The 15,372-nt window shown below is 33.8% G+C and overlaps 1 protein-coding gene across 2 annotated transcripts in view; it reads right to left on the bottom strand.

Moving 5' to 3' along the window:
* Positions 1-291: 291 nt before the first annotated feature.
* The window catches only part of LOC119633068 (diphthine--ammonia ligase), a 39,899-nt gene continuing 24,818 nt past the window's right edge, over positions 292-15,372 (bottom strand). The window contains exons 1-9 of one of the 2 annotated variants that reach the window (XM_038026292.1): positions 7,290-7,352; positions 7,021-7,200; positions 6,786-6,955; positions 6,027-6,712; positions 5,664-5,963; positions 5,474-5,610; positions 5,067-5,394; positions 4,872-4,973; positions 292-908 (exon numbers count right to left, since the gene is read on the bottom strand). In XM_038026292.1, coding sequence (XP_037882220.1) covers positions 454-908; positions 4,872-4,973; positions 5,067-5,394; positions 5,474-5,610; positions 5,664-5,963; positions 6,027-6,712; positions 6,786-6,955; positions 7,021-7,200; positions 7,290-7,337 — 2,406 coding nt within the window. In that variant the 5' untranslated portion in view covers positions 7,338-7,352 and the 3' untranslated portion in view covers positions 292-453. Of the gene's footprint in view, positions 909-4,871; positions 4,974-5,066; positions 5,395-5,473; positions 5,611-5,663; positions 5,964-6,026; positions 6,713-6,785; positions 6,956-7,020; positions 7,201-7,289; positions 7,353-15,372 lie in introns of those variants that run through there. The other variant, XM_038026284.1, reaches the window with a different exon arrangement.

The raw sequence follows: 15,372 nt of genomic DNA, 5'->3' as shown, positions 1-15,372 counted from the left end.
TTTCTTCTTCTTCTTCTTGTTCTTCTTAGACTTAAATTATTAAAGTGCAGCATAAAAATATATATTCAAAGATTAAATTGATCAAATTGTGTGAAGTTATTCAAAGGCGGGAGTGCATAGGCTTACATGTGTGTGTGTGAACATTTAGAGTAGAAAAAGGAGGTTTTTGGAAAAATTTATGGCAAATTAGCAAAAAATAAAAAAAAAAAAATAAAAAAAAAATTCATTTTTCATATATTTACAAATTTTTCTTAGTTTTGACTGAGCTTCAAAAAAAATGTTTTTTTTTTTTGTTTTTGTTTATAATAAATTCGCGAAAAAAGCGCTTGCAAATAGGTTTTTATTTCTTATGGTTTTTGGTCCGAAGCGTTTTATTTTATAAGATTTCTGTTTCATAATTTTTTTAGTTAAAAAAGAAGATGTGCATGTGTATATCTGTTTCTTAGTTTCATTTTACTCATGCCTTACACCGCATATCGAGAGAAATGTACTGAAATTATGTAAGCTGCAAGCGGGCAATACAGTGAACACGATATTCGCCGTCTGTTCGCATTTCTCACGAAATTCGTTCAATGCCATTAGCAATAAATCGACCGACGGTGCCGCATTTACTTGATAGAACACTTTTAGGTGTATTGCTGGCGGTAATATAATATCGACATTAGCACTATTACTGGTACAATTATGAATCGCATTTACATTATTTTCTGTTGTACTGATGCCGTCATTGCTAGTGCAAAGATTTTCATTACTTTTTTTCAGCAAAGGATAATCTTTAAGTAAGCGATTTACTACATAAGTGAGTATTTCCTCTAAATGATCGGCTTTAAGATTTTGAGCTAAATGGCGATGATTATTTAATATATCCTCACTAAGTTGAGTTAATTGCGTAGTTGAGGAAGCCAAACCTGAAAAACGTATCGAAAATTTTATTATTTGAAAAACTTATTAAGGTAAGTAAGTTGTTAATAGTTTGCGATTACATATATACAGCGCAAGAGAGGTTTAGTTATGCGATGTCTGCTCAAAATTTACACCTTCGAATTACCCTAAAAGAATCAATTTTCTGTTTATAATGCACCTTTTGTGTTTTACCATCTATGTATATCGTAGTGCTTGGTCCTGAGAAAAGATTTGTATTATTTTTAATAAACATTTTAAAGTAAAAACTAAGTAACAACATTATAATTGAACACGGCACACCACAAACACTTCATTTAATACACTTGTTTATTTATATAAATAATGACCTATCAGCATAACGCTTAATCGAAGAAGCAACCCGATCAGTAACTATTCTCAATAACATCCATTCTTGGAGTAAAAAACGTCGATGTACCAAATTTCATCAAAACATATCGAAAAGTGCGACGTGTAAGTTAAACGCAAGCATACCAGACGGATAGACGGATGGGCAAGCTGATTCTCAAGCAATTGATGGATCTATTTTAAGTAGTTCTTTACATTTGCACAAACTTAATATACCCTTGTATGACAAGCGAAGTAGGATATAACGATACCAGCTAACAAAAGGAAGGGGAATGTTTACAATAGACATTACGCCGACGGACAGACGGGCAGATGGACAATTCGACATGTTTAAATCGATTAAGTATTTGATACTGATCAAGAATATAGATACTTTGTGGGGTGGCTGATGCTTCCTTCTGGGCGTTGCAAACGTCTTGATAAAGTCAATGTACCGTTCATCCTTCGGCGATGGGTATAAAAAATTTTTAATTTTTGAATTTTGTAAAATAAAATTTGGAAAAGGAGAGTAGTACTAACGGTAAGCAACATTTTATGAAATAATCCTAATAGAGAATCGAGCAATGTTGATCAATATCTAAAGGAGAATACTTTATGATACGGTACGGAATTTCTGTGAAGTCAATTAAAATAAAATATTGGATGCATTGTGAACGGATGCGCTAGTGATTAGTAATTTGAGATTAGTATTAAATTCAGTGAACGAGTCAGAATGCGGCAGATAAAATCCGATAAAAGTTGAAGATGTTTTCACATCGGTTTTCCTTCAGGATTGAAATTTCTCTAAATGCCTCTTAATTGAGACAAGATAATATGTGTTATATATCTATTAACGACATTTCAACTTATTTTCTCTTATTATTATTATTATTATTATTATTATTATTATTATTATATTATTTCTACCCTATGAGTACAAATCTCTAAATATCTAAAAAGTTCTATACAAATATACATATGTATTGTTATAAAATTCACTTTTCTAAGATACAATCCGATCAGATAACTAGATCATGGATATTTTGTTTAAGAGAAATACACTTCAAAGTTCTTTTAATTACAATTATGTTCCTTTAATGTAGGATTATTCACAATTTATTTTGGCCGTACTCTCAACTTTTATTCTGTTTTTGCCCGACTAACTCTCTCCCTTCCACAAGTATTTTATTTATATACATTTTTACAAGCATATCACTATACCCAAATTCATATAAACTTCATTTTATACTTAATCCCTGTCTGTTTTTCCCGCCAATCGTTTTCATCGGCCTGCACCTGCATGACGCGGATGCGAATGTGCATTGGGTTTTTCCTTCTTTAGGAAATCTATTATCCACTTAAATACTCAAATCTCATATTCGTTCGCTGCGTCACTCGCGACGCAAGGATAAATTAATACGATACGATTGTATATAACACCCAGAACGATTTAGAGATAGATTATATCGATGAATTCGGGAGCACTTTTTTTTGAATCGATTTAAGATTTTCTGTTCGTCTGTCTATCTTGTTTTCTTGTGGTCCGCCTATAGATCGCAATTTTTGATATATTTTGATGCAATTTGGTAAACCGCTATATTTTGGCCTAAGAACGAATGGTTGAGATCGGACCATAGCTTACCTTTAAAATATTGTTATATGAGTAGCTGTGGCGGAGTGACCTTAATATAGGGCAGTGGCCGTGGCCGTGAACGTGACCCACTACAGTGCCTTTACTTCTTTTATCAATTAATAAAACAGTGAAATTGCGTGCGAAATTTCAATTCCATAAAGCAACTAAAAATGTATATCAAGTTTCACTTTCGTTAAAGACAAAATTTGTTAAAAGAAATATCCGTGAAGAAATATCGAATCGTTTAATGGGGAAAGTGAGCGGATGAAAACAATGTTTAGTAAATTGTTCGGCAGTTAATCTAAAAAGCTTTCGAAATCGGAACGAAAGCCTTTAACTCTTGTTTCTATTCGAGCGGAAAATGTTCTGGTTTTGGAAAACTCTCTCTCTCTCTCTCTCAAGTGCTTTCCTTCCTCTAAATATGGAATTTATTTGCTCTTTGTCTTTGTCCTTGCATTAAAAGAATTGAAAGCATGAAAAAAATCCAAATGAAAACTATATAACCGGATACTCTCTACATCAGGCTAGTGTTGGCTTTGAGCTAAAACGTAACAGTGTATACTACCATTTGCGAAAATGATTCTGTTTCCGTTGATAAAACAAAACGCATATCAAAATCCTAAGACATTTGTAAATTGTATTTCAATTTGCGTACAACATAATGATGAACGAGTTGATACTTTTTGCTCACTTCTTGATCATAAGATGAAGTAAATAGCTCGATAGTGATAGCTACTATACCTATGCTTAGGTGTAAGTTATCTACTTCTTTGGGAGAATTTACGGCTAACATTGGATTTAAGCAGAACTTATTATCAGTATGAGATTTCGATAATTGTATGCATTGCAATCAAAATTTCGAACTATTCGAACAAAAGAATGAACTTGAACTGCGTTTTCTAAATAATTTCACAATTATGTGCTTGACAACTACGATGTCGACGTGCGAGGGCAAACTGTTTGCAAAACTTGATTTTCCTTCTTTTGTTTTTGCTATGAAGTAACGAAAGCCCATTATGATTAAGGCTACGGGAACAATTTTTATGATGATATAAGAGGCATATTCTCAATTGATTAGATTTAAAATATTAAGTATTAAACAACATTTTTTTGTTTCGATTGGAGAGGGAAAGATCTTCTTCAAAACTGTACTTTCGGTTCGCAAAGCAGGTTGAGGCAGGCATCAATCATATTGGCCAGATTGCAATGGTATGTATGCCTTTCAATGAAGAGGTTAGGTCTAAGTTAAAAATACCCATATCAATGATGAGATAAATAAATAAATGAATAAATAAATGGTATTTTAACGTTTTAGTTAAGAATCCATTTTAAAATCAGTTCAAATTACGAAAATAAGTTATCCTTTTTAAGCTAAGTTTAATTAACTTGAATAATTTATTATTTAATTATTAATAAATATTTATCGGGAGCGGCCGATTGGTTGGTTTTTCGTCCTTCCATAGCCTTGTAACAAACTGGCTCGCTGGCTTAAATTTCTCTCTGCGCATCTTCAATTACGAATGTATTTTGAAAATTCATTATAAAATACTTCAAACTATATACCTATGTACGTATTTGGTATATATAAATTTTTTATAGTTACAAATAAAATAAATAAATAAAAATGTGCAAAATTGTGTTGCTAAAATCACAGATATGCTTGAATCAATCGATCTAGCGATGGAGATAATTTTACAGCACACTTTACCCTGTCTTTCTCTCACTCAAAGAGGAGTAATTAGTGTAAAGCATGCAAATTCTATGATCGCATGATCGTAAGAATGTTTAAGTGCGGTTTGAGAGTAGCATTAATATATCCAATAGTCAGTGAGAATTGGAAATAGATTTCATGATAGCTCACGATAGCATCCTTATGACAGTATATAAATTCCTTAAGAATTCTGGACTTGTTTACTCTCATCTTTTCGTAATCTTCTTGTATGGCGTCCTAAACGCTGCATTATTAATCAAGTAGGTGTTATATAATTACCTGTTGACACATAACATATAATGGCAGCGCAGTTATTCTCGTAATTCCAACGGCGTCGTATCGATATTGTATAATCGCTTATAGAGCAACCAGTCTCTTCGTCTGTATATTAGCCATAAATAAATTAAGATAGACTTTCATATATATATATATATATATATATATTTATGCTATTATGCTGTTAGCGATACTTACATTCAAAGCGATCATTGTGAGTGTGTGCCCACACTTGCCATTCTACTAATGCTTCACGTGGCAAAGCCGGCACCACTATATAATCCATAATGGCATTGGTAGTGCGACGTTCCCATTGACGTCGCGCTTCGCCGATAAAAGCCGGATGTGTAATAAAACAAATGCCATGCACCACATCGCGTAGCTGACCTTGAGCATTCATCGCTTTGGCTATGCGCGATATATGACGTAAGGTGAGCTTACATTGTGGTCGTATGCCGCCATCAATTATTGTCATGCTGCCAGGTACAAGAGCTATTTGTCCAGATATATATGTGATTTCATTGATCTAAATTCATGAAACAAGAAGAAAGTGAAATGGGAAGGCAGCAGCTGCTTAAACTGATTTTGATTTTGATTTTGCTTACTTTTGTCGATTGACTATAGGGCCCTATGTTGGCGGGAGCCCAATGTGATATGCTCTGTACGTGCATAGTGTTACGTTTGTTAGGTAATTCCCCATTATTGATGGAAGTATTTTGTGCTTGTTGATTTTCATTTGATACTGAAACGGAAATCGTTTGTATGGTAGTGATTTTGTCGATAATTTACTCTTACCGTCGGTATCATTTACAGAGATTGTAGATCTGCGTCCGCGTTGTGGCTTTTTATAAGCTATAGCTTCGATAATAACGTGGCATTCATCTGGTAATGGACATTCAACGCAAACGCGTGTCGGAGGATTTTGAAAATTTAACGCTTGACCGTAGATACGGTTTAGAACTGGATATTCCGATATTGAACGTACATACAGTGTTACATAACAATAGTCAGTCATTTCATAATTATGTTCTATTGCCAAAGTGCGTAGGGAGTCTAAAGCTTTTGTAAAACCTTCTTCAAGGGTTGAGGCACAACCTGTGTAGGTATTAATTTTAAAGGCTTATCGAAGACATCGAATTTGGTTTTTAGATTGTATACCTTGTATACCTGCCACCCAAATCCAACCTTTACAGTTAATGGCCACCATAGCCCGATTATTGAGTGGATGGAATTCTCTTTCATATTTTAAAGGGCTAGGAGGTTGAGTAAAAATCAAAGTTCCTCCACCGTTTCCACCACCGACAGTTGCGGACGACATCCCACCATCTTTCCCAAGCGTAGTACCAATTGCTGATAAGCCTATCGATGAAACGGCTAACGATAGACTACCACAAACTGCTGCTGTGCTACTGCCCAATAGACGTGGTGAGCCAAAGGTGCCGGCATGGAGAGAGGCAGCACACAGAGCAGCCGACGAGGAGAGCAAATTTAACGGTGTATGTTCGTCGACACTTGCGCTCTTCGTGACAATCGGTATAGGCGAGGTTGAGGTGGCCAGATGTCGTCCAAACGAATTGCTACGCGATATCAATTCATTTTGACTCAACGATTCGCGTAAACGTGTTTCTTTCTCAATCAATTCCAATTCGGTTTCACTAAGATCCGGATCGCTGAGGTCACTATAGGTGGATTCATTGAGGTCACTTATATAGTCAAGCGACTTTTTCACAATTACATCACAGCTCTGTTGCATGTCTTTGGGTTGTAAGGAGAGTTTAGTGAAATTTATATAACCCACCGGGCATATCGGATCGGCCGAACTAATCACAGTTTGTATATCGTCACTAAATTTTGTTTTATAATTTATTTTAAAAATAAATGAGAAATTATCGTATGGGAAAACAATTTTTTACTTACATAACAATACGTTGCTTAAATAGTGGACAATCCAAAGTAAAAGTCTCATATTCTCCACCTTCCCCGCATACATTTAAACCGTATTTATCACGCATTTTTAATAAATGCGGTTGAATTTCGTGTAGGGATTTACCTAAATGACGATCAGGAACTAAACCTAGACTGGCCACCTTATAGAAAGAATTCATTAATATTTGATTGATTATCTTAAAACAATTATTATCATTTCACTGACTTTTATTAAAATCGCATGCACTTGACAATCGATCATTTCCTGAAGCAATTCAGTCTGATCTCTCCTCCATAGATAGGCCAATGACATCAACGACAAGCGATTGCATACATTTTCCACTCTTACACGCTGATAATCGGACAATATAGCACCTACCGCCACCGCCTCAATGTGTAATTCTTTCTGTTAAATAGCAGATTAAGAAAGAGAAAATTATTAAAGAAATAAATAAAAGAAACTTGCTTGCCATTGCTATTTTACTGATAACGTACCGTCTCACCGTCGATAGAGAGTGAAAGGTGAATAAACCGATCGATCATAGGAAAGTTTTCATACTATAGAGAATTACGGACAATTTACGAAACGAAATTTCTTTCTCTTTCTTATTTTGCTAGTCTCGCTTGCGATTTCATATCATAAAGCAGATAAGAAGATGAAAACTTTGCCCCTTGATTTCTTGTAATTGATATTATCTCAGTTTAACTTAAACATATTTCCAGATCACATGAACATCTCGCTTCGGCTAAGAAATTTGATATGTTAGCACATAACCAGGCCATTGAAAACTAAATAAATTTAAGATTGTAGCGCAACGAAATTATTTCTAGTCGTTTTTGTCGTTGTTAAAAATAGTTGTGGAAAGAAAAGTTTCACTTTTGCTCAGCTCATTCGAACGCCTTATTGAACGGAGTAGGCTCTCAAATCCAGCTATAGCTTATTCTGAACAGCGTAACAGAGCCCTGTTAGGCCGTTTGCAGAGCCTGTCTGTGCTGCGCTGTCAATTCGAATTTATATTCACATCCTTGCCACGCTTAATACTGTTATTGTATATTAAAAAATACTGTCGTTATATTACGACTCGTTATATGTAAAGTGTTCGAAAAAGTGGTCTGCTATTTTCAAGACGTCATCCGTTGTTAGGCCAAACCGCGTCGGTGTATCAAATTTGATCAAAATATCTTCAAAATTGCAAAAAAAAAAAAAAAAATGCATAGTGTCTCGAGCATGAATTGCTGCCTTTACCCGTCATATTCTTCAGGTTTGGCATCTAGCGATCATTATCGGCTTGCAAATCTCAAAAGGATGCTCTTAGAGAAATAGCTTTGGATCAAATGATGCTAATATCATTGCAGTGAAAGTGAAGTGTATTCTGATGAGGAAGCTTTAATTTGATTGCATCATCTTCGAAGCGAGACCTTAATGCTTGGAGTACAATAATAAAAAAAAAAAAAAAAAAAAAAGAAGCTTTAAAATGCAAAACAATAGAAATTATTCTGATTATTTAAAAACTTCGATTTTCTTCTTTTTTTTAATTCTAGCAAAAAGTAAAAATCTCTTTATTATTCGCCTATAAGTTTGTTTATCATTTTTACGCCCATCACCAAAGAATAAGGTAATATATTCATTTGGTTAAAACGTCTGCAACACCCACAAGCACAAGAAAGCATCAGAGACCGCATAAAGCATATATTATTCTCGATCAGGATCAAATTCTAAATTAATTTAAGAATATCCGTCTGTCCGTCTGTCCGACTGTCGATATGTGTAATGTCCATTGTAAACTCTCTCCCGGCCGCAAAATTGAAGCTATCGTCTTCAAATTTAGCAAAAGCATAGGAATTTTTTACTCGTATATTGATGTTGAAAATGGGCTAAATCAGTCGAAGGACACGCTTACTCTGCCACGTAAACTGAGAACGCTTTTGTTTTTCCAAAGGTTCATTTGCTCGTGATGATCAACTGTACCTGTAGTATCTGTGATATCGTCTACGAATTTGGAAAAGAGTTTGAGAATGTGACGTGAAGAGTTTTCAAAGGACACGCCTACAACGCTCACATGCCTATGCGCGAAAAACTCAGCCGCACCCATTGCATATTGTAGAGCATGGAAATTGACATCTTTTACTATTTATGTCATTCTAGGAGAATGGCGACAGGTATAGAAGATTCGTTAACAACCGAATTTAATTTTCTTAATTGTTTTCTTATATATATAGTTTACTTTTAAAAGTAGAAAAATACAAATACACTGCGGATTTCTTTTGCTTGTCTTTTTTATATAAATGCGATGAAACGAACGCAGAAAAGTATCAAATATGATGTCAAGAGGGTCAAGGTGTTTACATGTATATATAGGTAGCCATTGTGGCAAAAGATAAGGTGCATTTGAACGGAATGTTGGCAAGAGCCAAAAGGCGAAAATAGAAAAAATTATTTGAAAAATAATAATAATAAAAAAGAAAAAGAAAAAACAAAGTAAAACGGAGAAGAGAAAAAAATTATATTTTATATCAGACTTTAAGGCATCAAATGTTGTTGCATGCAGGAGGCCGATACTTCTTCTTCAGTGTCTCGTCCCACGTCTCATCTTTTTACACAACAATCGCTTTGTTACATTTTATGTATTACTTATACCTTTTTCATACCTCTTAATTTATTTCTCCTTATAATAGTAAAAAAATATTATATATATATATATACTTTTGCACAAAGTTTAAACAAAGCTAAAGCTAAGTATGTATACGAATATGGCTTTTAGGACCATTTTTTAGAAGAAAAGACATTACTTCGTCGATGAGTACTTGTCAACTTCTCTGCGACGTCTCTTCGCAGTTTTCACGACAGTAACATGGAAGAAAATTACATTCGATCGTGACCGAATCTTTTATAACGTCATCATCGTCATCTTAAAGAAGACAAAAACAAAAAAATAAAATTTTCATCCTCTGTCATATGCATTGCGCGAGGCTGATTTTTTTTTTTTGTCTTTAAAATAAAAGTGTTTGTCGTATAGGAGTGTGGGCGTTGTAGGCGTATCCTTGGGAAAGTTTAAGTCATCTCCAAGTTCTTTTGGAACGGGATAATTGTTGCTTCAGATGCTGCACAATTGGGCGGACGCACAGGTGGACAGACGAGCCGACGAAATTACCCAAGAATGTATATATTTAATGGGGTGTTTCAAGCTTATTTCTGCGGGTTGTAAACCTATTGAAAATAAAATTAAATTTTTTTCCATTTTCATATAGGTACGACCGTTAATATAAGTAATGGGCAATAAAACCAAGTCTTTATTACTTTTGAAAAACAGAGGTGTTGTCAGTTTATCTGTCCTTCGACCGATTGAGCCGATTGATTCAATAACAACCTGCGTCCAAGGACTTCCAATATTTCTTCAGTTTCGTTTCTGCGGCCAGAAGAACGTTTACAACAGACATTACACGCACAGACAAACGAACATTCTTAAATCGATTCAGAATTTAATGCTGATCAAGAATATATATATATATATATATATATATATATAAACTTTGTGGGATCACTGCATGTTTCTTCTGGGCATTGCAAACCTTTTGACCAAATGAATATATCCCATCATCATCATCCATCGGTGATGGGTAAAATTAAAAATCAAATCTTTTTTTTTTTTTTTAATTCTAACCGGGAATGAGATTCGAAAAATCATGGATCATGTTTGATGGTTATTCAGACTATGTTCAATTACACTTTCTTGCCATATAAACAGTTATCTGTTGTGATTGAAAAAATCGGCGGCTCATCCGATCCAATTTCCGAAATACTATTATTCAGTAATTTTTGCGGAAATATTTTAAAAATTTCAAATTTTTTTCACCTAATGAGTTTCCCCAAAATAAATCATTAAATGGAGAGTGGCTGTAAAAATTATCCGATCCAATCCAATTTCAATGAACTTCGTATTTCGTTCGTCAGTGTATCAAACTTTGTCGATGTTGGCAATAAGTGCAATAAGATTCACAAAATGATTCTTAATCGATCGGTATGAGAGATAAAAGATAGATCTATCTTAAGTCCTTTTGGATGCTATAAACACATCTGCATATACACTGTACCACATGTGCCATAAGTGCCGCAGAATACAAAAAGCATATGCAAAAGTGCAACCAGACTGCTGCTGCTGCTATTGGCCATCCATCAATCAATTAGGATCGAGAGAGAAATTTTCAAATATTATTGATTTAGATTGTGTAATAAGCACATGTGAATATACAAGTAATTAACTTTTTGATTGAAATACGTTAACCCTGTCAACTAAGTCAAGATTGATTAAAATGCGTTAACACTTTCGTCTAAGCCAAGAGGTTATTAGTTTGCCCTCTCCTAAGCGTATTTGTATAGAGATATTATATCGCGAACCATATCCGATATACGTAAAGATAACTAAGAATGCACGAGAAAATTTTGGGTGCAGGAATTCAGACGGACTTAGGCATTGACATGAATAAATTGCCGCAATATTTCAATGCTCGTTCGATAACTCGGCGATAAAATTGTTAAAATTGAACAGCGCCCCTTTCTCTTTATTATACCTTCTCCCGGGTTAAGGTATAAAATATTTTATTTACTTTTATACAATAAAAGAAAAGTAAAATTTAATATTTATATTGCCACTCATCCTTCTTCATTCACCTTTTCTCGCTTTTTATATCAGAAAAAGTCTTTATTTGTTATGTTTTTATAGAGAAATAATATAATGTAACATATCTATATATATATATACCTTTACATGCTTTCATATAATCTTTCACAATGTGAAGGCGTTAAGAGAAATTGTTTTGTCTATAGATAGAAAAAGCAGGTAAAAAAAACATTTATTTTTATAATTTATATACAGTGAGGCAAAAAAGTTCACGTGTATGCCCATAGAGGCATTTGGTTCTATTAGGAATGCACATATATTCTATTTCGGCTCTCTTTCAAAATCGACGACGATAAACTCTCAAACTCTCAAATCATTGCCTTTTAAAATCTTCATCAAGCGAATTGAAAAAATTACTTATAAAAATCTTTGCATTCTCTTCCAAAAAAAAAAAAAAAAAAAATTTCCTTTTGATTAGGTTAGTCAAACGTGAGGGAATGTGTTGAAATATGTCTCTAAAAGCCTTGTAAATATATATACAGGACCGCATAATTGCATTCAATCAGGGATTCGAAATATATTGTTACGAAAATCCTAAATCCAGTTAATTTCCGCTAAGTAATTTTCCCTAATAATAAATTTGCTAAAGAAGGAAAAACCATATGAGCATTTTCGCAGGCACGTCATACAGGTGCAGGCCGATGAAAACGATTAGAGGAGAAGCAGGCTGGGATTAGAAATAAAACCATAAATGTAGGTATAGTAACATGCTTGTAAAAATGTATATAAATAGAATATTTGTGGAAGGGAGAGCTAGTCGGGCAAATAACATAGAAGTTGAGAGTGCGGCCAAAATAAATTCTTAATAATCCTACATATAAGATATATAATTGTAAATAAAATAACTTTGAAGTATATTTCTCTTGAAAAAAAAAAATTTCCGCGATCCAGTGATATGGACTGTATATAGTAAAAGCGAATTTCATAACAATACAGTTAATTTATACTTTTCAATTTTTATATATTGAGGTCGATGATCGAGATCGATGATATCATAATTTGCCTCAAGGAAAATTTCAGATTTTAATCCGTCCTTCAAGAAACGCTCGAGGATTATATAATATCGTATAACTAGTTCAATATTTTCCTAATATTCATTGCAATATATATATACGATCTTCATCTAGAATTTCACGATTTCGAAAGATTTCGACTTGATGCACAGGAAAAAAGAATATACTATTATGCCCCATCTTATTGCCCAACTTGATACTGTTCGATATTTAATCATAAGAAAAGGGTGAAAAGCATTCAATTAATTGTCAATTTATTTATTTTTTATTGTATCTTTTGATGTTTGATCGTAAAAATGAAGCGAAAATTCAAAGCCGAAATCTTGATATATATTGTCATGCTGACAAGGTAAGGAAGAAATGACGAAAGAGAAAGATATATGGTTTTGTCGACTGAGCACTTACTATCTAGCTATGGCCAAGTATGCTCTACCGTATTGAGATTTGAATACTAACTTGATAGACTGGCTTGGTAGATGACTAGTGATACTTGTCTGCAAGGCAACCTAAAGCGCCCGTACAATGCGAGACCAGTTACACGCTGTTGTCATATTCGATGTAATCGAGCAAGCGATATAATCACTTAAACCTAGCATATCGCATAATACCTTGAACACGAGTGATGTTAATTAAAAATCTAAATGCATTCCACGATCAATATTGTTATCTGATAAAAAATAAATTTTATAGTATTTTTACGGCAGATCCAGAAAATCAAAATACTCAAACATAGATGTCAACGTGTTTGTAATCGAAAGAGCGTATCGCACCAAGAACGAATACGTGTAGCGTGACGATTTAAAAGTGATCCTCACCCTATATACATCTAATAAATTTGTAATTGTTCCTTGTTCACTTGTAGTGCCCAGTATTGGCATCAAGCGATAATAGCATTCTTTTCTTTTTGCTCGATTTTAGATTTTAGAAGTCATTTGTGGTGTCCCTCAAAGTCCTCGCTAACTGTTTTAGCTTTCAAAACTGTACAATTTTCATATATATAGAACGCGCGCATGCATTTATTCCATTCATTTATCGCTCGTAATATCGATCGTAATCTGATACATATATGTAACTTTCATGTATGCACGTACTTATATAGTCATGTATTAGTTGATTAATATTGTATGTCGTGGTAATGGTAATGTTTCGTCTGATGTATAGAATGCCAAGAACGATTTGTGAAAGATCCTGCCTGCCTTTTATTATAACAATCGATCTAGAATCACGTCATAAATAAACACTTAATCCTATCGCTCTCCTCCCACATCCGTATGCGGTGGCTTTTGATCTAAAAGTCACAATTTTGCATAAATTTTTGCATTGTTTTGCTTAGGAGAGCAGTGCTAAGTGATGAAAGATTGGATTGGATCGGATCGGATCGGATTCGTTCGTTTGTTGCGAACTGTTTTAAAAAACTCATTATTCGCCTGTCTTATGAATTGGAAATACTCTTTTGACATGCTAAAGATATGTAAAGAATTTTGAATGAAATAATTTTGCTATGAAAGAGCATTTAAAAAATGTAGTGTCCTTTACGTGATCGTAAAACCTAAATTTTATTATTTAATGATGAAAATTGCTATCTAAATTGCTAATTGGATTAAATTCGGGTCTCATCTATTTCCCTCTTCCCCTTTGCAATTTAAGGATAAGACTTCACACGGCGACAAGGTATTAATTAGTTCGCGTAGCATTTTTGAATCAACTTAGTTGCATAGAGTATGCATTTGTCGACCTTAACAGATGATAAGTTTGGAAATTGTCTTTCACTTTTAATGGAATGTCTTTACAGAACAACAATTGACCCACACACAAATATTGGTTACAAAAAAATTAGTTAATCAATCAAATTACTCAGTGTCTATCTAATCGACAAGAAAGTTGCTGAAAAAAAAAAAAAAAAAAAATTTTAAAATCGAATTTTAACTAAATAGTGTGTGTGGATATTAAATAACAAAATATTTTAACACCAATCTTATATGTGTAAATACATGCAAAGGTAGTTGAAATTTTATATTAACATTAACAAAAAAAGTTCGTTGAAAGCAAATAATGAACATTTTAAAAATAAGCAACGTCGCCGCTCTTTTCTGTTGAGTATTCCGCAGATTGTGCAAAGCAATTCCTGGAATTTATGTTTTCAATTTCCGGATATGTTTCCTTTACTAGTTGGTGTTAATTTGTGTTAAGTAATTTAAGCAAACTGACAATAAAGTCGCCGTTGCCGTTCCACATCTAGTGTTCTCTACACCCAAGTGGCAAATTGTCGAAGCCGTTACTATTCGAAATGAAAACGTCATTTGATCTGATCATCGTATAAATTAAATAAAAATCAGTTCACTTTAGTAGCGCGCAGCATCTAGCATAACTAAACCAGTTTTCTAATATTTTGTTCTCATTTTCATTTCATATCTTCATTTTTACATTGTGTGTTTCTAACTGACCGTCCTTGCATATATTTTAATCATTTTCTCATTTGAAAAAAGACATTTATTGAGAAAAATTGCCACAATACGTGTCAATCAAGTTATTTTCCATCACATTTTTTACAATTATTTCCCATATTTCCGGCAACATGATCCAATCTACGATCCATTTTGCACGTTCTCAGTCAAGACCTAATGCGGGATCAGTTTGAAAAAGTTACGTCAAGAGTGTATCCTTGAAAACTCTTGCAACTCTTGCAGTGGTCGAGCGCTATTGATGATCTTCTTTGCGACAATGCATCGTTCAATTCGTTTAATTGACATCTTCCGTACACATCTGCGGTAAGTTGCTGGTTCCATTGTATGCTCAGCCAAACTTCATGGTCATGAATATTCCGCTTCGGGATTAGGAGACACACACACACACACACACACACACACACACACACACACACACACA

Source organism: Glossina fuscipes, unplaced genomic scaffold, assembly GCF_014805625.2.
Source record: "Glossina fuscipes isolate IAEA_lab_2018 unplaced genomic scaffold, Yale_Gfus_2 0, whole genome shotgun sequence".
Lineage (NCBI taxonomy): Eukaryota > Metazoa > Arthropoda > Insecta > Diptera > Glossinidae > Glossina > Glossina fuscipes.
This window is presented reverse-complemented; position numbering and strand designations above follow the sequence as displayed.